This window comes from Tachyglossus aculeatus, chromosome 20 (assembly GCF_015852505.1).
Source record: "Tachyglossus aculeatus isolate mTacAcu1 chromosome 20, mTacAcu1.pri, whole genome shotgun sequence".
NCBI classification, from domain to species: domain Eukaryota; kingdom Metazoa; phylum Chordata; class Mammalia; order Monotremata; family Tachyglossidae; genus Tachyglossus; species Tachyglossus aculeatus.
In genome coordinates, this window is record NC_052085.1 from 25,428,203 (window position 1) to 25,449,651 (window position 21,449).

At 45.4% G+C, this 21,449-nt stretch overlaps 1 protein-coding gene across 1 annotated transcript in view; it reads left to right on the forward strand.

Annotated features, from left to right (window-relative positions):
* The first annotated feature begins 766 nt into the window (after positions 1-766).
* Positions 767-21,449, forward strand: part of MAML2 (mastermind like transcriptional coactivator 2) — a 280,883-nt gene continuing 260,200 nt past the window's right edge. The window contains exons 1-5 of the mRNA XM_038761673.1: positions 767-803; positions 4,065-4,153; positions 4,324-4,383; positions 8,371-8,467; positions 9,155-9,732. Of these exons, the coding sequence (XP_038617601.1) occupies positions 767-803; positions 4,065-4,153; positions 4,324-4,383; positions 8,371-8,467; positions 9,155-9,732 (861 nt within the window). The remainder of the gene's footprint in view (positions 804-4,064; positions 4,154-4,323; positions 4,384-8,370; positions 8,468-9,154; positions 9,733-21,449) is intronic.

Genomic DNA, 21,449 nt, shown 5'->3' on the forward strand with positions numbered 1-21,449 from the left:
CTGTGTGACCTTGAGCAAGTCACTTCACTTTTCTGTCCCTCAGTTCCCTCATCTGTAAAATGGGGTTTGAGACTCTGAGCTGCACGTGGGACAGGGACTGTGTCCAACCCGATTTGCTTGTATCCACCTCAACTCTTAGTACAGTGCCTGGTATTCAGTAAAGCGCTTAACATTTACCATTATTATTATTATCTTATTGCCTAACCATTGGCCTAAATTTGGTCTAATCACTGAACTCTAAATCTAGTCTGGAAAGTATGGTATGTATCTCAGGCACATAGGTATTCTATCGGATCCTGTTTAGTTAATATTTGAATTAACCCAGCCAATGTTACTGACTACTGGAAGAAACCTCAGAAGAGAAATGTGACATAGCCCTGAAGTTATTGAGAGTTAAACTGTCCAAAGCAGGAGTTTTCATATCTGCAATCAAAGGGTGCGGAAGATGACTTGTTTATCTACTGATCAAAAAATCTAAACCAAGTTTATTATAACAATTAAAAAATAATAATTCCCTATTCCGTTCCCTCCTCTGATTAGCTATTTCTTGTTCAAATCCTGTTATTCACCAACCTGAAGTCTGTGGAAGACTGAAAACGCCCTATAAAGTCTGGCTTTATAAAGAAGTGGCTTTATTTGCACTTCACTTGTTCTCCTGCTAATTCTGTGATACTTATCAGTAGTCACCTTCTTTTGTAACTCTAACCAAAAGCCGATAACAGGGTTTCCACAATATCCTGTCATTTGTATGACAGCATTCCTCACAATGGCCCATCTCATAATTTATTTACCGATGCATTATGGTAAGTATCCTCCCCTGTTCTTCCATTTCATTCTAACCTGATTGTGTAATGAAAATGTGGGTTGCAGAAATGGCTATTTTTTAAATCCCTCCTCCTGCCTAAAGCCGTACCATTGATTTAAAGAATCACAACTGTGCAAAGAGGAAGTTGGGCAGGGATGGGAGTGTGTTAGCTACATGAGGTTGAGTTGAGAGGGTGGAGAACAAAGGTGATTTTAAGGACCAAATTGACAGAAAGGAAAAGAAGGAAAGAGAGAGAAGTGATCTTTGAGACATGTTTAGGACATTAAGGTTGTAGAGGTTTCCTGTGGCCAATTAGAGGAACAGAGTAACTGTTCCTTTTTTAAATGTTATTTATTATTGTTATTATTATTCAGTCAGTCAGTTGTAGTTTTTGAGCGCTTACTGTGTGCAGAGCACTGCACTAAGCGCTTGGGAGAGTATGATCTAAAAATAGGCAGACATATTCCCTGTCCACAACGAGTTTACAGTCTAGAGGGGGAGACGGACATTAATATAAATAAATTAAAGATGCATACGTAAGTTCTGTGGGGCTGGGAGGGGGATGAATAAAGGGAGCAAGTCAGGACAACGCAGAAGGGAGAGGGAGAAGAGGAAAGGAGGGTTTAGTCAGGGAAGGCCTCTTGGAGGAGATGGGCCTTCAGGAAGGCTTTGATTGTGGGGAGAGCAACTGTCAGATACCGATCTAAAAAGATTTCTTTCAGAAACCACTGTTCCTATCGTCTTGATGCTTGTATGTTGTTTTTAGTAAAAAATATTTTGGAAATCTGTGTCTATCAAATCATTGGAAACGGTTGGTTATTTTCTGTTAGCATTATGGTTGTCTCCGCTCCCTAATTCCAAAAGGACATGTAGATATGTGTGTTGTGTGTGTAAAGACCAAACATCCCCTAGGAAATGTTCTAGTTTTCTTCAGCTTAATTAAAAAGGTACCTTTTTAGTTGTGATTGCCTTGATTTTTACTATTTACTTTGCATCGCTTCATAAATCTGTAGTTAATGCTCACTGTAACTATAGTATCATGCTATTAATACCCCCATGTTTGTGGGAGATAATGTGATAATGCGATACCAGTGTCAGAGAGAGATTGAAATGTTGCAGAGTCAAGAGCACCAAGTGTGTTAATTACAATAAATACAATTACCCCCATGGGCATGGGAGTCAGAGGACCTGGGTTCTAAAGCCTGCTCTGCTTCTTGTCTGCTGTGTGACCGTGGGCAAGTCACTTAACTTCTCTGTGCCTCACTTACCTCATCTGTAAAATGGGGATTAAGATTGGGACATGGACTGTGTCCCACCTTGTATCTACCCCAGCACTTAGTATATAAATGCTTAACAATAATAATAATAATAATTTTGGAATTTGTTAAGTGCTTACTATGTGCCAAGCACTGTTCTAAATGCTGGTGGAGATACAAGGTTATCAGGTTGTCCCACGTGGGGTTTACAGTCTTAATCCCCATTTTACAGATGAGGTAACTGAGGCCCAGATAATAATAATAATAATGATGGCATTTATTAAGTGCTTACTATGTGCAAAGCACTGTTCTAAGCACTAGGGGGGATACAAGGTGATCAGGTTGTCCTACGTGGGGCTTACAGTCTTCATCCCCATTTTACAGATGAGGTAACTGAGGCCCAGAGAAGTTAAGTGATTTGCCCAAAGTCACACAGCTGACAAGTGGCGGAGCTGGGATTAGAACCCAAATCAACAAATAACAAATACCATTAAAATAAATAAACACCATCAAAATATATATAATTTATAAATGTAGAAACAATATTTTAATAATACTAAAATAAATTCCATTAAAATTAATAAATTACAATACCACTACTACTACTACTACATAGTAAGCGCTTAACCTCTAGACTGTAAACTCATTACGGGCAGAGAACTTGCCTGCTAATTCTGTTGTACTCTCCCATCTGCTTAGTACAATGCTTTGTGCATAGTAAGTGCTCAGTAAATACTATTGCTTGATTAATAGCTTCCACAATTATTATTAATTCCATACGAAGAAGCAGCAGGGGCTTGTAGGTGGAACACAGGCCTGGGAGTTAGAATATTGGGGTTTCAATCCATTCATTCAATTGTATTTACTGAGAGATTACTGTGTGCAGAGCACTGTACTGAGCACTTAGAAGAGTACAATATAACAATAAACAGACCCATTCCCTGATCACCAGCTCCACTATTTGTTCCTGTGTGACCTGGGGCAAGTCACTTAACTTCTCTGGGCCTCAGTTACCTCATATATAAATGCAGATTAAGACTGTGAGCCCTGGGTGAGGTAGGGACTGTTTCCAACCCGATTATCTTGTATTCACCCCAATGCTTAGTACAGTGCCTGGCACACAGTAGGTGCTTAGATACCATAAAAAAAAAAATGTTAGGTCAGTCCACCATTTCACCCAGCCCAGCATTTCAAATCCAGCAGAGCAATGATCAGTACGTAGTAAGTGCTTAACAAATATTATCATTATTATTACATAAGTGAAAACTACACAGATTCAAAACTATAGGATTTTTAATGCTGGTGATTTGTGATTTAATAATAATAATAGCATTTATTAAGCGGTTACTATGTGCAAATAATAATAATAATGATGGCATTTATTAAGTGCTTACTATGTGCAAAACACTGGTCTAAGTGCAGGGGAGGCTACAAGGTGATCAGGTTGTCCCACGGGGGACTCACAGTCTTAATCCCCATTTTACAGACGAGAGAACTGAGGCCCAGAGAAGTGAAGTGACTTGCCCAATGTCACACAGCTGACAATTGGAAGAGCCGGGGTTTGAACCCATGACCTCTGACTCCCAAGCCCGGGCTCTTTGCAGTGAGACACGCTGCTTAATGGCTATCAAACAACCCCCCACAGCTCTATTAACACTAATTTGTCTGCCTTGCTCTAGGCTCTTTTTCCATTGACAAAATAACCCACTTTGGGGTGCTAAAAAGAGCTGGAAACCTTATTTATTTATTTATCTTACTTGTACATATCTATTCTATTTATTTTATTTTGTCAGTATGTTTGGTTTTGTTCTCTGTCTCCCCCTTCTAGACTGTGAGCCCACTGTTGGGTAGGGACTGTCTCTATATGTTGCCAACTTGTAATTCCCAAGCGCTTAGTGTAGTGCTTTGCACACAGTAAGCGCTCAATAAATACGATTGATTGATTGCAAAAGTTCTCCTTTGGACCGTGCCCGAGGGACTTTTCATTCCTGTTGATATTCCAGGGCGTGGGGTGGGACCAGTGGGTGCAACGAGACAATCCACTCCACCTGGAGGGGGGCAGAAAAAGGAAAAATTTCAAGGAGTCCTGCAAGTAAAGTCTTAACTCAATCGCTCTGCCATCCTAATAAACACCAACTGCAGCAGGTGAAACACGCCTGTGTGGCTCCTGCTGGAAGCCACAGCTGTGTAGGAAACCCACGTGGAGTTGGATAATTGCTACCCTGCTTTTGCTGCTTTACAAGATGCTTCTTTCCCCCCTAGCGCCATCCTTTCGAGAGGGCCACCGTCCGCAAACATCTGCGCCCGGCCGAGGCTGTGAACGTAAGTCAACGGTTATTATTCGGATTATTAATTAGGCCAATAAGGTAACGGTCGGGATCGCTTCCCTGGGCCTCAGTTCCCTCATCTGTAAAATGGGGATTAGGGCAGGGAGCCCCACGGGAGACAACCTGATTCAAGACTGTGAGCCCCACGTGGGAAAACCTGATTACCTTGTATCCTCCCCAGTGCTTAGAACAGTGCTTGACACATAATAAGCGCTTAACAAATACCATCATTATTATTATTATTACCCCACTGCTGTTAGAACAGTGCTTGGCACATAGTAAGTTCCATACTGAGAGCTCACCTCCTCCAGGAGGCCTTCCTAGTCTGAGCCCCTTCCTTCCTCTCCCCCTTGTCCCCCTCTCCATCCCCCCATCTTACCTTCTTCCCTTCCCCACAGCACCTGTATATGTTTGTACATATTTATTACTCTATTTTACTTGTACATATCTATTCTATTGATTTTATTTTGTTAGTATGTTTGGTTTTGTTCTCTGTCTCCCCCTTTTAGACTGTGAGCCCACTGTTGGGTAGGGACTGTCTCTATATGTTGCCAACTTATACTTCCCAAGCGCTTAGTACAGTGCTCTGCACACAGTAAGTGCTCAATAAATACGATTGATTGATTGATTAACGGTCACCATAATTATCATTATTAAGAAGGAGGACAGGTAATGAGCTTGTGTGCCAGGTGGAAACAATGAAATCAGACAGCCACCACATCCTCTCCCACGTGGCTTAAGTGGGCGGGGGAACCGGTATTAAATCTCCATTTTACAGATTCATTCATTCAGTCGTATTTAGGGAGCGCTTACTGTGTGCAGAGCACTGTATTTTAACGCTTGTGAAAGTACAGCAGACACCAAACAGATGAGGAAATGGAGGCAACGAGAAGGGAAGCGGTTAATCCTTTTGTGGTGGGGAAGTGTAATAGACTATTCGGAGAGAGGGGGAAAAGGTAGGTAGCTTATGTAATTTCTTGGATCTGTAATTTTTTTTACTGATCTTAATGTCTTTCTCCTCCTCTAGACTATAAGCTCATTTTTGGCAGGAGATATGTCCACCAACTCTATTATAATGTATTTTCCTAAACACCTAGTACAATTGCTCTGCCCACAGAAGTCAGTTAATTATATTTTAGTGCTTACTGTGGGCAGAACACTGTCCTAAGCACTTGAGACTACAACACAACAATAAACAGACATCCTCTCTAGACTGTAAATTTGTTGAGGACAGGGAGAGGTGGACATTAATAGAGAAGCAGCATAGTCTAATAGATAAAGCATGGTCCTGAGAGTCAGAAGGTCATGGGTTCTAATCCCAGTTCTGCCACTTGTCTGCTGTGACCTGGGGAAGTCACTTCATTTTTCTGTGCCTCAGTTCCCTCCTCTGTAAAATGGGAATTAAGAATGTGAGCCTCGAGTGGAACAGGGACTGTGTCCAATCAATTATCTTGTATGCACCCCAGCGCTTAGTACAGTGTTTGGCACATAGTAAGTGCTTAGCAATACTATTATTATTATAAGTACATTACAGATACGGACCTAAGTGCTGTGGGCCTGGGATGGGGTAAGGGCTCAATAAATTTGATTGATGGATTTGAAGAAGGTGGGAGGAAGACTTGGGAAGGGTAAAGGCGGCCCTCACTTGTACCCGATATCAGTCACTGTATTTTCAGACCAATTTTAAGACCGTGGGCCCCAGCGCTTAGTACAGCACCTGGCACACAGTTAAGTGTTCAACCAATAACTATTATTGTTATGTGGGAAAGGGACTGTGACCAACCTTATCACCTTGCATCTCCCCCAGCACTTAAAACAGTGTCTGACACCCACTTACCAAGTCCCGTCATCATTATTATTTTAGCACACAGGGAGTAATCTTCAGAGAAACCGCATGGCATAGATCATTGCCCTGGGACTTAGAGGGTCATGAGTTCTAATCCCGGCTCCCCCACTCATCTGTTCTGTGGTCATGGACGAGTCACTTCACTTCTCCCGGCCTCCGCTCCCTCATCTGCAAAATGGGGATGGAGACTGTGATCCCCAAGAGGGACAGGGCCTGTGTCCAACCCGATTGGCTTGTATAATGATGATGATAATAATAATAATGATGGTATTTGTTAAGCTCTAATAATGTGCCATAGCGCTGTTCTCAGCGCTGGGGTAGACGCCAGGCAATCAGGTTGTCCCACGAGGGACTCACAGTCTTAATCCCCGTTTTAGAGATGAGGGAACTGAAGCCAAGAGAGGTGACTTGCTCTCTGGTGGGATTAGAACCCACGACCTCTGACTCGGGCTCTTTCCACTAAGCCACGCTGCTTCCACCCCAGTGCTCAGCGGGGTGCTTGGTGCATAGTGAGCGCTTAAAAGTGCCGTGCACACAGTAAGCGCTCAGTAAATACTATCTAGTGAATGAAAGAGTGAACAAATATCCCAGTTGATGATTGAGCAGCGTGGCTCAGTGGAATGAGCCCGGGCTTGGGAGTCAGAGGTCTTGGGTTCTAATCCCGGCTCTGCCATTTGTCTGCTGTGTGACTTTGGGCAAGTCATTTAACTTCTCCGTGCCTCAGTTCCCTCGTCTGTAAAATGGGGATGAAGACTGAGCCCCACATGGGACAACTTGATGACTTCGTATCCCCCAAGCGCTTAGAACAGTGCTTGGTACATAGTAAGGGCTTAACAAATGCCATCATTATTCTTATCAATCAATCAATTGTGTTTATTGAGTACTTACTGTGTGCAGAGCAGTGTACTAAGCGCTTGGGAAGTCCAAGTTGGCAACATATACAGTCCCTACCCAACAGTGGGCTCACAGTCTAGGAGGGGGAGACAGAGAACAAAACCAAACATATTAACAAAATAAAATAAATAGAATCAATCAATCGTATTTATTGAGCGCTTACTGTGTGCAGAGCACTGTACTAAGCGCTTGGGAAGTACAAGTTGGCAACATACAGAGACAGTCCCTACCCAACAGTGGGCTCACAGTCTAGAAGGGGGAGACAGAGAACAAAACCAAACACATTAACAAAATAAAATAATCGATATGTACAAGTAAAATAAATACATAGAGTAATAATAAATAAATTATGATGAAGAAGCAGCGTGGCTCAGTGGAAAGGGCACGGGTTTAGGAGTCAGAGATCATGGGTTCTAATCCCGGCCCCGCCCCTTCTCTGCTGGGTGACTTTGGGCGAGTCACTGAACTTCCCCGTGCCTCAGGTCCCTCAATCTGTAAAATGGGGAGGAAGACTGTGAGCCGCACGTGGGACCACCCGATGCCCTTGTAGGTCTCCCCCCACCCCCCACCCGGCGCTTAGAACAGTGCTTGGCACCTAGTAAGCGCTTAACAAACGCCACCGCGAGGATGAGGATGTTGACCTCTGCAACCACAGAGAGGCAGTCTGGTCCCCTGTTGGGGGGCCTTGTGCGGTGGCCCCGGCCTGCCACTAGGGGGCGCACAAAGAGCAGCCTTCATCCTTCCTCCTCCCTCCTCTTCCTCCTCCCTCTTCTTCCTCCTCCCTCCTCCTCCCTCTCCCTCCTCCTCCCTCCCCAGCCAACTCGCCTGCAGCTTGCTGCCTCTCCCTTTCTCCCTCTTTCTCTTCCCCCTTTCCTCTCTCTCTCTCTCTCTTTCTCTGTCTCTTTCCCTGCCCCTCCCTCTGTCTCTGTGTCCCTCCTCTGTCTCTGTGTCCCCCCTCTGTCTCTGTGTGTGTCCCTCCTCTGTCTCTGTGTCGTCTCCCCCACCCCAGCACAATGAAAGCCAGGCTATCTCCCTGACTCTCCCGAGCAAGTGAGCCGGTATCAGCCGAGCGGCTAACCGCAGACGAGAAAGAGAAAGGAAAATAGCAGCTACTTTGGGTGGTTTGTTTTTTTTTTTCCTCTCTCTTTTGAGGGGTTGGGTGCTTTGTTTGTCTGGGGGGTTTTCTTTCTTTCTTTCTTTCTTTTATTTTTTTTGGTTCATGTCTCAATCGGGGCGATCCAGGAGACTCACGCTGGATCCGGCCGGCCGCGGGGATGGGACGCGCGAGCCCTGAAAGGCGAGGGGCCGGACACTGTGCGGTGCGCTAGGCTGGAAGTTTGTAAGTTGGACGGTCCTTCGGGCCATTTCCTCTCGGAGGAGGCTCTGGGTTCCTTCTGTTCTCTCTCTCCCTCCGGGTGCTGGGGTGGAATCGAGCCGAAGGTGGGGAGGAGAAGCAATGTGCAAAACGATCAGCCCTCCCAAGCGGCCCTAGCTTGTGGGAAGGGCAGCCTTAGGAGGAAGGAGGCTTGGGGAAGGGGAAAGCATGGTCTGAAAATCCGGTGACTGACACTGGACACAAGCGAAGGCCTCCTCCACCCTCCCCAAACCACAGTGCCCGTCTAGATCTGTAGAAAATGAGCCCTAAAGCATGATCAGAAGCAACTAGGTGAGGAGGGGTTGGCTAAAATTGTCCCTCTGTCCTGCCCTGCCTCTGTCTCTTTCTAACTCCCTCTCTTTCCATCTCTGAGGAAAGTCCCCCAGATCTGGTGTTTAAGGTCTTCATCCTACTGGCCAAGTCCCCGGCGGCTCGTCAGCCTGGTTTTAAAAAATAATAAGAATACTAATTCCTCCCAACCATGTCCAACTTCTCCCGAGCTGCCAAACTCAATTAGAGCGAGTTGTTCAGGTTTGTTTTCACCTGAACCTCACCGATTGATTGTGATTTTTTCCCCCACTCCCCCACCCTGTGAATCTTTGCCCCCACCCCCAGTTTTTTAATCCCCACCTCCCCTTCGCCCTCTCCAAGTCGTGGTCGGCATCCCCAGCTGGGCCAGCTCTCTGATCCGGTCGCAGCCGGCAGCGTGGCCAGCCGGATGGGGGACACGGCCCCCCCCCCAGGCCCCCGCTGGAGGGTTAGGGGGGCCCCCCGGGACGGGCCTCCTCGGAGGGGGCACGGCCCCCCGCGTGCACAGTGCCATCGTGGAGCGTCTCCGCGCCCGCATCGCCATTTGCCGCCAACACCACCTGAGCTGTGAAGGCCGCTACGAGCGAGGCCGGGCCGAGAGCACCGACCGGGAGCGCGAGAGCACCTTGCAGCTGCTCAGCCTCGTGCAGCACGGTCAGGGAGCCAGGAAAGGCGGCAAGCACGCCAAGGCCAACGCCGCCGCCAACCCGGCTCCCGCCCCCGTGGCACCCCCGGCTCCGCCGGCGTCGGCCCCGGCCCCGCCACCACCCCCGGACTACCACCACCATCACCTCCAGCAGCAGCAGCAGCACCTGCTCAGTAATGGGAGTAGCGGGAGTAGCGGTGCCGTCAACGGGGACCAGCCTCCGCCATCCGCCTCGGCCGCCCCCGGGGACCAGAGGAACTCGGCCCTCATCGCGGTAAGTGACGGTCCTCCCCTTCTCCCGTCTCCGCCGGTTGGTTATCTTTGACGACCGGGGCCGCCCCCGCTTCGAGCGCCGAGGGGAGCGTTGGGCGCTTGGCGGTGTCTGTCGTCGAGCGAGTGGCCACCCACTACGTCTTCTGGGTGTCGCGGGACGATGTGGGTCCACTGAGCAGAGCCATGAGGAAAGCAGGGTAGAGACGATCCCTGGAGTTCTAGAAGGCCTTGATAGCCAAGGGCTCTCTGGAGAGCCACGGGGCTAGCTCACAGGTACTCTAAAATCACCATGGGCCTCACCCTGACTAGTTTTAGCCATACTCCTTCCTCCTTCCTCTTCATTTGTGCGGTCATAGGCAGCCGCCTATAGTGAATAGTAAATCTCCTCAGAGTTCCGCCTACTTTTCCCACATGCCCACCCTACCGTTCCCCTGAGAAGCCACAGAAAAAGAGGTGGTTCCAGAATCTGTTTTATTTCCTTGAGGCCTGCTGCCTGGTTTCCTTTAGATCCCGCCTGATTTCTTCTTGGCTCCTTAGTTCATTTGGGCTTCTGGTATTGCTGGGTGGCTTGTACAGCCCTGGGCACCTCCTGCGAGCTTGATCGGCTGACCCAGAAGGATGAAGACCCACAGAGGTGATCACGCACACTCACACACGTTCAGTAGATCTGCTGTGACCTCTCTTGGAAGACTCCACCAATGGTCACTGGGAAGTCAGGCTATCGGGCACGATGACATCCGGGCCTGAGATTATCTGGCAGATGAATCCTACAGTTGTGGAAGCCGTAATTCTCCAGCCCTTGCTATTGGTGCAGGGGTGGCACCTGATCGAAAGCATGGCAGACGTATGCCACTGGTTAGCTGTCCAGTGTAAGTTGTGGTGGCCTGATCCTTCTTGCCCCACATGTTCTGCTACTTCTCCGCTTTGCATCTTTTCTCAGTGTGCCTGAGTCAGTTCCTGGCAGTCTAATGAAAGCCACCGGGCGGAAATGGCCAAGCCAGTCCTAAAGTATTCAGGAAATTCAGTCAAATGGGCGGGAGGGCAAAAGCCATAACTTGGGAGCCTGACTTCAAAATTGTAATTGCTGAAATAGCATTACTTGGTTGCAAGCCACAGGTGACCTACCTTCCACAATTCAATGCCTGTGTTCCATTTAACCATAGCACCCAGTAATCGAATGAAATAATATTGGAAAACATACCTAAGATGGCCAGTCTTTTCTCCCTCCCCTACTTGCTGTCTCACACTTCAAGGTGAGGAGCAATAGAAGTTTTGTTGGTGAAAGAGAGGTGGTAGAATTGATCATTTTTGTCTGTGCACACAGCTGCAGTCAGTCAGCTAAATGCATTGATTGTGTGTGGCCCCCCAGCAAATTGATAATTAGCCTGTGATTCCACCAAATCGGCTTGTGTTCCCACAGTTCCCTGGTCAATCTCCTGAAGCTTAAGGGGGTTACACGGTTAGACTGACACCTCAGTAAAGAGTGGAGTGGAGTTGCTTCTGCACTTTGTGGCGAGACTCTTGCTTTTAGAATATATTGGACAGCCTTTAAGATTACAAAAAAGTACCAGAGGCAGAGAGATGTTGAATCACTAACTGTTCTTTTTAGTGGGGAAAATGAACAGTCATTCTGGTTTTCTCTTTCAGTGGTTTGGGATTCGCTGTGAAGCCTGGGAGAAAGGGTTTATGTGCTGTTGTTGGTGTTGAATGCAACCAATTTGCATAGTTGTTTTTCTTTTCTTAAAACTGTCCCTTTGCAAATGGCTGAGGCTTGAAAGGAAATGCTAACACCCCTCGGGGGCGGGGGTTGGGAAAGACATGCAGGACCCTGGAGCGGAAGAAGTTGAAGTGGCACTCTCCCATGCTCTCTCCTCCCTGTTAGTCCTGTTTCCATTGGGATAGGAAGTGTAAAGAGGGACTACACCAGCAGAGTAATGCATGTTGTACATGTGAAGGTCTTTTATGGGCAAGGCCCATATGTGGCCATGAGGGGTATTGAGGCTGTGCTGTGGGGCCGTGGCCAGAAGGCAGTCGCCTTGGGAGTTAACCAGAAGGTAGTGTGATCTAATCCCAGCTCTGCTACTTGTCTGCTGTGTGACCTTGGAGATGTGACTTTACTTTTCTGGGCCTCAGTTATCTCATCTATAAAATGCAGAATGAGATTGTGAGCCCTGTGTGGGATAGGGACTGTGCCCAAGCCGATTTGCTTGTACCCACCTCAGCGCTTACACGGTCAGCACTTAACAAATACTACAATTATTAGTAGTAATAATAATAATCATTAGGGAACTTGCCAAGTGCTTACTATGTGCTAAGCGCTGGAGTAGATTCAAAGTAGTCAGGTTAGGCTCAGTCCCCGTCCCACACAGGGCTCACACTCTTAATCCTCATTTTACAGGTAAGGTAACTGAGGCCCAGTGAAGTGACTTACCCAAGGTCACACAGCAGATATGTGGCAGAGCCTGGATTAGAACCCATGACCTTCTGATTCCCAGGCCCGGGCTCCATCCACTAAGCCACTCTGCTTCTCTGCATTAGTATTGATATTCCTGGGGGTCTTTACTGCTTATATTTGGGTGTCATCACCGCAGACACCCCAGCCAGCAGAGTTTGGCCTAGAACCCAAGTCCCGATTCCCAGAGCAATGTTCTTTCCATGGCACGGACAAACAGCAGCCCTCTCCTTACCAATAGTGTGTGGACACACACACCATGACACCTTCCCTAACAATCCCTCTGAGATTCCCCTGTAAACTATTTCGAAAAGTGGAGAGTTTCCGAAAGATACAGTTGTTAGGGTGACTGAAACTCCCTCATGTTTCTTTGTCAGACTTATTGATGCCGTTTGAAATGGGTTCTCCGAAAGGGTTGGTTTTGGGAAATTCCCTCCCTGATCAGCATTCTAAATTTGTTGCTTCATTACTCAGCATCATTCGTAAGGATGGTGGTATAAGTAGGAGCCTGATAACATTGTGTCCAAAGAGGGCCTGGGCCTAGACCTCTGGGTGTGATTCACTGACGATTAAATCTGCATATTTTGCCTCACAGTCAGCTAGGCTGCTTTCTGCTTTTCTCAGAAACTATTAGTTTAAAAATGTTTTACTTGGGATGTCAGATGTGTGCTTTATCTTGCGAGAGCTGATTTCTACAGGGTCTGGACAAGTTCAAGTACATCATTTTTACATTTATTTTGTGAGTAGCATACTGGCAAAAAGTGTCTTAAGCATTTGGAGAAAAGGTAAGGATATTGACCTCTGAACAGACACACAAAGTGGGATTTTTGCTCTGGATGGAAAAGTTGAGTTTTGTGGAAGTTGGGGGAAAAGGGCAGGCGGATTCGTGGCTGCCGCTTTGTCAACAGACATACACGGTGCCCCTGGCTTCTTCGAGGGTCTCATCAGATGACCGTCAAGCCAGCTGTAATTCTCCCTCTGCTCAGAGCTGGATCCTGCAGCCCAAGTCCTCGTTCAAGGCCGATATAATTTCCTTGGGAGCTCAGCCTAAGGGAAAGCTATAGGGAGTGGGCCGCTAAAAGGTCTGGAACTGGTCCAGTTGTCAGGTAGGTGGGATGACTCCGTAGACTGTAAGCTCACTATGGGCAGGGAGTGTGTCTACCAACTGTTTTACTCTCCCAAGCACTTAGTACAGTGCTCTACACATGGTAAATGCTCAATAAATACCATTGATTGAGGTAGGAAATTAGCTTATGGCAAAGTATGTTGGACTCCTTGAGTAAACTCTGAAACTATTGCTGGGCCATAAGGTGATTGATGGTATTGCTAATCCTACTGCTCTGCATATGATAGTTTCTCGTATCCATAGGCTGTTTCCAAGAATACATGTCACTTTCCCTTCCCTGGTTAAGGATCAATAACAGTTTTTCCAGGATAGAAATATACAGGCTAAAAGCTGCTCAAATCAAATGAATGAATTATCTCTTTTCACAGTGTAAGCAGTCAGTTTCTCAAATTCATAGTTATCAAGGTAAGAATTTGCTATATGGGAAGTTAAGATTATCAAAACTCCTAGGTTAATTTAATCACGGCTATTAAAAATGTATTTGGCGGGTGAAACTCCATGATTTGTGAAAGGTGTATGTACAACAGCCTTCAGTAAAGAGCATGCGTGGTTGTGTACAAATAATTACAAAACCTAAGTGTTGCCACTCCTAGAAATAACAAAAACATAATTTATACTATGGGAAAGGTAAATATTTAGCTCCCGATTGTCTAAAATATTTGTTGTTTGAAAATGTCTTTCAGGTTAAGCCATTACTAGAGTTTTGTGGTTACTTTTGATAATAATCCAATTTCCAACTGATACTGTAGAACTTGAGAGCAGTGTGTAAACCTTCTGGTCTGAAGCAAACTGCACAGCAGAGTTTAGGTGGCTGAAGATGTCTGGAGCAAACTTCCTCTGGCGGAGCAGTGGTATGAGTTTTTGCATTGTACGCAGGCAACCATCATTTCCTTAACTGACCTTTTTCTATTCTCATTCAGAGAACAAGGGGATAGATGAGAATTCTTATCTTCAAGGATCTTTTTACACCTCTTTGAAGAAAAAATAGTTCTAAGATCTCACCTAGGTGAAAAGGTTGAGCCATGCTAAAGTTCAGAATAATCTTTGACATCACAAATTGAGGGGAAACTTGCCTTGGAAACCAGCTGAAGCATCTTTGTCAGTGAGGACTTAAGCTCCCATGTTACACTCCCCAAGCATTTGTCTCCAATGTAGCTCAAGTGCTATTTTGCAAAAAGCACCCTTGCCTTTGGAATCTTTTCAGAGGAACTCTGTGAGATTCCCCTGAATCTTAGTTTACCTAGAGTCATCAATAGGTTTTAAAAAACAAACAAAAAATACCCAAAGGACTCTAAATGTTACTGCGTCCTACTTGTTTTATGGGCAAAAAAGCAGCTCCATCTGTTCCATTGTAATTTTTTTTCATCCAGCATACGTGTTTTCCCTCCCACTTAGCCTTTGAGCCCCACATCTAAGCGTAGGACAGGGATTGTCTGGCCTGATTACCCGGTACCTTCTCCAGCACTTAGCACAGTGCCTGGCACGTAGTAAGTACTTAGATTAATAGCACTATTTGGTGAATCAGGACTGGTTTTGATGGGTGTGAATTCTAACATTTTTCCCCTTCCTAATTGACTGTCTTATTTGTGAGCTTGGGAACATTTTTGGGGAAAGACCATCACTTGTAAAGATGTGAAAGAAATAGTCTTCAAAATGATTCTTCAGTCTGTTCCTGTTCATTTTTTGAACATTAAAATGATCCAATACTCCATTACTACACTCCAATAACTAGTGAGTACTGGACAGTAATCATTCATATTTATGGAGTGTTGTCTTTATGCAGAGCACTGTACTAAGTGCTGGGGAGACTAAAATATAACAGAGTTAGTAGATACCTCCCCTGCCCAAAATCACAATCAATCAATGATATCTTTTTAAAATGACAGTTATAATAATAATAATAGCATTTATTAAGCACTTACTATGTGCAAGGCACTGTTCTAAGCGCTGGGGAAGTTACAAGGTGATCAGGTTGTCCCACATGGGGCTCACAGTCTTAATCCCCATTTTGCAGATGAGGTAACTGAGGCACAGAGAAGTTAAGTGACTTGCCCAAAGTCACACAGCTGGCAATTGGCGGAGCCAGGACATTTGTTATGCACATGCTGTGGACCAGGCACTGAACTAAGCGCTGAGGTAGATACAAGCTAATCAGGTTGGACATTGCCCATGTTCCACATGGGGCTCACAGTCTTAATCCCCATTTTACAGATGAGGGAACTGAGGTAGAGATAAGTGATTTGCATAAGGTCCCACCTCAGACAAGTTGCGGAGCTGGGATTAGAACCCAGGTCTTTCCGACCCCCAGACCTGTGCTCTGTCTCCTAGGCAACACTGCTTCTCGGTGTTTACTGGGTGCACAGCACTGTACTAAGCACTTGGGAGAGTAGAGTACAGCCCCTGGGATGTCAAGAAGGACCACCATCTCACTTTTCCTCCAAGCATCCGATCACCAATATTGGGAGATCAAATTGGGTGGGGCACTGGTCTGACCCAGTAATGGCGTTGCTTATGGCTTTACTTTGGGGTGGCATTTGCTGAACCAGTGAGGAAAAGGTGTGGGCCTGAAGAGTAAAAGTAGAAATGGCTGCACGCACCAGGTTATTTACAGCCCGGCTCTAAGTTGGTTACCAAGGTGGACGGTCCTTCAGTGGCGATCTTAACAATAGGATAGAAACATGTCTGCTGTAATGAGTTATGTGGAGTAAAGCAGGAAACCAGAGTAGTTGTGGTAATTTCATTTATAGCAAGGCTAATGGATTAGACCTGGTCTATGCCTCACTCAAATTCCCAGCTAAACTGGGTCAACTGTGACTTGGAGTAAAGCACACAACAGCAATCAATTACAGAATCAACAATCCAAGATGGCAATGTTAAGCAAAGTAGCTAGAGGCGACCCAGGCTTTATTTTCAAATCCCTGATTAGCTGGCTCTTGGAACTTTCAAGCCCTAAAATTCCATGATTCTATAATACAGCGTTTAGCGCACTTGGAGAAGAGACGGGATGACAGCCTTTTTGGAGTAGTGACCGTCCTGGTTCTCTGAAAGTGGAGCAGGTGGCCATAAGAAAGAATTGCTTGACTCTCATGGTGATAAAACAGTGGAGTGCAGGGCCAGGAGAGGCAGTGGAATCTGTTGTCCTTGGAAACTTGTAAAAAAAAAAAAAAATCAATCAATCAATCAATCGCATTTATTGAGCACTTACTGTGTGCAGAGCACTGTACTAAGCGCTTGGGAAGTGCAAGTTGGCAACCTATAGAGACGGTCCCTACCCAACAGTGGGCTCACAGTCTAGAAGGGGGAGACAGAGAACAAAACATATTAACAAAATAAAATAAATAGAATAGATATGTACAAGTAAAATAAATAGAGTAATAAATACGTACAAACATATATACATGTATACGTGCTGTGGGGAAGGGAAGGAGGTAAGGCGGGGGGGATGGAGAGGGGTATTGTTTTCTTACCTTCCATTCTCCCATCTTCCTAGTGGCAGGGGGATGGATCAAATGATCTCTTGACTCTGCTAGCTTGATTATTTTAGGTCCCTCCCAGGTTTTCCCAGAGAAGCTAAGAGTTGTTAGTTTTCTGATGATAGCCTACTCTCTCTACCTCAGTCTCACCTATCTCATTCCTGACCCTTTTGCCCATGTTCTTCTTCAGGCCTGGAACTTCCTATCCCTTCATATCCAACAATCCACCACTCTCCCCACCTTTCAAACCGTCCTAAAATCATACCTCTTCCAAGAGGCCTTTCCAGATTAAGCCTGCTTAGTGAGCCTGAGCAAGTCACTTAACTTCTTTGGACCTCAGTTTCCTCCATTCTAGTTAGACTGTGAGCCACAAAGGGCTCAAGCCAGGAAGGCCTCTTGATAGTCTTGAAAACTAAGGCCTAACATATTAAAGTGCCAATTGGCCCTCAGCTCTTCACTAAGGAGGAACATGTTGACATGACTAGCTTGTAAACTCATTGTGGTAGGGATCCCTTCTACAAGCTAGGTTACTCTTTCGAGTGCTTAGTACAGTGCTCGGCCACAGTGAATGCTCAATAAGTAATTTTGGTCAATGATAACCTCAGTCTTTGTTCAGGCCCATTACTGGTCCTTATCCTTGTGTCATTTCATCACTTAGAATTTCATGACGCACTTCTTTCGGGAGGAAATCTGGCAAAATCTTCAAAGTACCGAAAGGCTTTGATCTGATAAGTTGTAATAATTGGTAAACCCTGCCTTTGTAAAAAAACAAAGAGATTTTCAATCAACAGTATTTAATGAGCTTCTACGGTGTGCAGAGCACTTCCTTGAGTGCTTGGGGGAATAAAAGAGATGGATTAAAATGATCCCTGCCCTCAAGGAGTTTATCATCTAGGGGATGATATATGGTGGCTTTGGGACCTAATAGTGTTTCTGGCAAGGAGGTGAGGATGTTAGAAACTGTGGTTTTCTATTTAAACCAGTCAACTTCCCACCCAGAAGAAAGTTTCATACAAAATACTTTCTTTTAGGAGGGTGTTTTTAGGTTGTTAGAAAAAATCCTTGAAGAGAAATCAGCCGCATTTCCACTAAAAAATAATTTAAAACTGTAAGAGATACAAGTGTTTCAGATTTACCTGGAACCCTCCAATCATTACTTGGAATTCAAATTCAGTGGAAGGAGGAAAATTGTTTAAAAGCACAGAGTTCAGCTTCACGTTCTCTATAAAGTGCCTATCAGGTATGAAATAAACACTTAGATTTGAGTTCTTTTTGACTACTAATGACATGTCTGCTTTTCAGAAAATTTATTTAACCAAAAGCCCTCCTAACTCGGTAATGACTTCGTCAGTGGTAAACACATTATAATCACTTTCTTAGAGTCAGAATAACTCAGGGTGAAGAAAAAGCTTAGTGAATACAGTTCCCATTGAGTCTTCTGAATGACTTTTTAAAGTCTTTGCTATTCATTTGCAGAGTCTAGATTATTCAAAAATAATCACCTTTTGGGAATATCTTTGAAATCATCTTTTTGTATGCCACGGGATATTGATGTTTAAAGTTAAGATGATGCTGTGTTGACCAATGTGTCACATGATTTTAGAGAAAAAGGGGAAAATATGCTGTGATGAGGGAGTGCCCCAGTCTGTCATGGTAAAGTTTTCTAAAACTGCAGAACTGGAGGGGTAAACCCAGGACCAGCTACAAGCAGTAAACTAGTGAAGCAGTGTGGCCTAGTGGAAAGAACATGGGCCTGGGTTCTAATTCTGTCTCTGCCACTTGCCTGCTGTGTGACCTTGGGCAAGTTACTTCAATTCCTCTGTCCCTCAATTCCCTCATTTGCAAAATGGGGATTCAATACCTGTTGTCCCTCCTATTAGATTGGGAGCCCCTTGTGGGGCCTGATTATCTTGTACCTACCCTAGTGCTTAGTGCAGTGCTTGGCACATAGGAAGCACTCAACACATGCCACTATTGCTATTAGTGAGGCTAGTGTTTTGGAGCATATATGGTGTGTGTGGGGGGGGGGTGGTGGGAAGGGGGTAATGAACTGCTGTGGTAACAGTGGTGAAAAATGTGAAGGCATCCATCCATTGGATATGGTTCCTGGCTGTGTAGGGGTGATGAGGGAAGGGGATGGAATGGCTCCGGTTCAGGAGGTAATAGAGAATGGGCTCAGAAATCCCCCAGAGAAGTATTCTAGGTTTGGCTGTTCGATTGGACGTCATTATGATGTGCAGTGTGGCATATTGATATCATAGGAACCAGGACGAGGTGTTCGTTTTTCCTTGCCTCAAAGAGGCCAAAAGTCTGACACTGATCTGGACCTTGTAGACAGCCCACTCAAGGCTCCCCTCTCTGTGGGAATTATACAGCTGCCACACCCTCCCCTCCCCTCTAAGGAATTATATAGAGAAGGGTTGAAGGAAGTGGTTTTTAAGGGGGTGGGAGCTGTTCTCAGTCTTATCTCTTGTAAACTTCGAATGCTGACCCTCTGAATAACAGCCACTCCAAGCTCAGATAATGTGATCCACCCCCTAATTCTGCCTTTAAGGGAGGGTTTCCGAATACTTTTTTCTGAGGAAATCTATACCTCAGAGATTTAGCCACCTTCGATGTTGGGGTATGTGGGGTCTTATGGACCAGAAATCCACAATTGCAATGAACTAACTCTCCCTTTCTTTCTCTCTTGTGCTCTCTCTCTCTCTCTCTCTCTCTCTCTCTCTCTCTCTCTCTCTCTCTCATCTTTTGTACAATGCAGCATATGTTGCTGGAACTCAACAAGGAATAAATAACAACAGTGGTGGCAGCCTGATTGTATTACATTTCAACTCCTGGGGGCTGGAGTTTCTTGTTGCTTGCTACTTCCCAGATACGCATCATGTGTGGTGCTTTACCAGCTGTAAAAAGGAGCATTTCAGAGATCAGAAGATGGGAGTGAGGACAGGGGGATATTGTAGAGGGGTTTAGGTTTCAAATCCATCAGTGCTATTCATCACTTAAGGTGTGCTTGGGAAAGTCCGTTACAACAGAGTTGGTAGACATGATCCCTGCCCACAGTGAGCTTACAGTCTGTTACTATTCCCCTTTTCTCCTTTTCTTTTCTTTCTCCACCCACTCACTCTGTCCCTTTACTCCTCCCTCCCTCTCTCCCTCCCAGGAGTTCTGCCAGGCAGCTGCTTGTCTCAAGACAGGACTTGACACAAAAGCATTTCAGTCTTGTGTCATCATCTCTCTGAGTTCATTATCAGAAGGCACAGACACTATGCATTTCACCCTTCTTGAGAGAAAACTACTCAGGTCACATTGATTTTATTTTCTTTCCTGGTCCTTTCTTCTGTTCTCATGCCCCTTACCCTCTCCCCTGCTTCCCCCTACTCCCTTTCTGTGGGCATCTTGTCTTATCCCATCTCGTTCACCCCACTTAAACAGTATTTGTATTGTTCTTCTCTGACTCCTCACTCTGCTGCCCTCTGCTCTCTCTCCTGGGATTCTCCTATTCTCTCTTCTCTCAAGCAGGCCTCTTGTTGCTACCAAACTTCATCACATCTCCCCTACCAACTATCTAGAGCAGCCGACTCCTCCCCATTGTGGCCTGGTGGAGAGAAAGCAGACTTGAGAGTCAGAAGACCTGGGTTCTAATTCCGGCTCTGCCACTTGCTTGCTGTGTGATCTTGGGCAAGTCACTTAACCTTCTGTGCCATGGTTTCATAATCTATAAAATGGGGATTAACGTTCTGTTCTCCTTTCCACTTAGCCTGGGAGGTTAGTGTGGGAGAGGGACAGTGTCTGCCATGATTATCTCGTGTCTACCCCAGGGTTTAGTAATAATAATAATGATATTTAAGCACTTACTATGTGCCAAGCAATTGCTTGACTCATAGTAAGTGCTTAACAAATACCACAGTCATTATTATTAGGTGTCCAGAATCCATCTGCTTTTTGTCTTCATGTGACCCTTCACCTGCTAAAGGGGCCTCTCCAGAAGGGTTGTTTAAGTACTGACCAGAAGAATGGGACTCTGTTATATTGCTTCAATATTGCACATTACATTGGATCGTCTAGCTCATGGTGGTGGAGGTTTTATTTTAGCAAATACTGCATACTCAGGAGGGCAAAAAAATTGTCATTTGGTTTTAGAACAAAAGTTTTATTTTATTATTAAATATTGCATTATCTGAAGATTTTCCCTGACACCTCCCAGTCTGATTTACACTTTTTAAAAAAAAAAGCAGACTGTCCAGGTCTAATTCTGAACTTAGACATGCTAGGCTTAAACTTTTTGAAAATGAAAAGGAGAAATGTATTTGTCATATTACGTAGTCCTTCTTAAAGGTCCCGACTTCTCTGCACCACAGCATTGGAGAAGCAGCATTTAAATCGAAAGATGTAAAATCTGGCACCATCAAGACCAAATCTGCTCTCTATTGAGAGTTCAGAAGAGTGGGGAGGAGAGGAGGCATGCTGGGACATTGGAGCGCTGAGGGAAGGAGTTTTAATCACCATTTTCTCACTAAAGGGAGCCTCCCCTGGGTTTTCAGGGCATGTACCCCCTTCCCTTGTACCCCTTAACTCCAAACAGCCATCAGGTCTGGTCTGTGATTTATTGTTTTAAAAAAAGCTTCTGGATCCCCTCCCTATCCCCTCCCCTCCCTACTTGGCAAGAG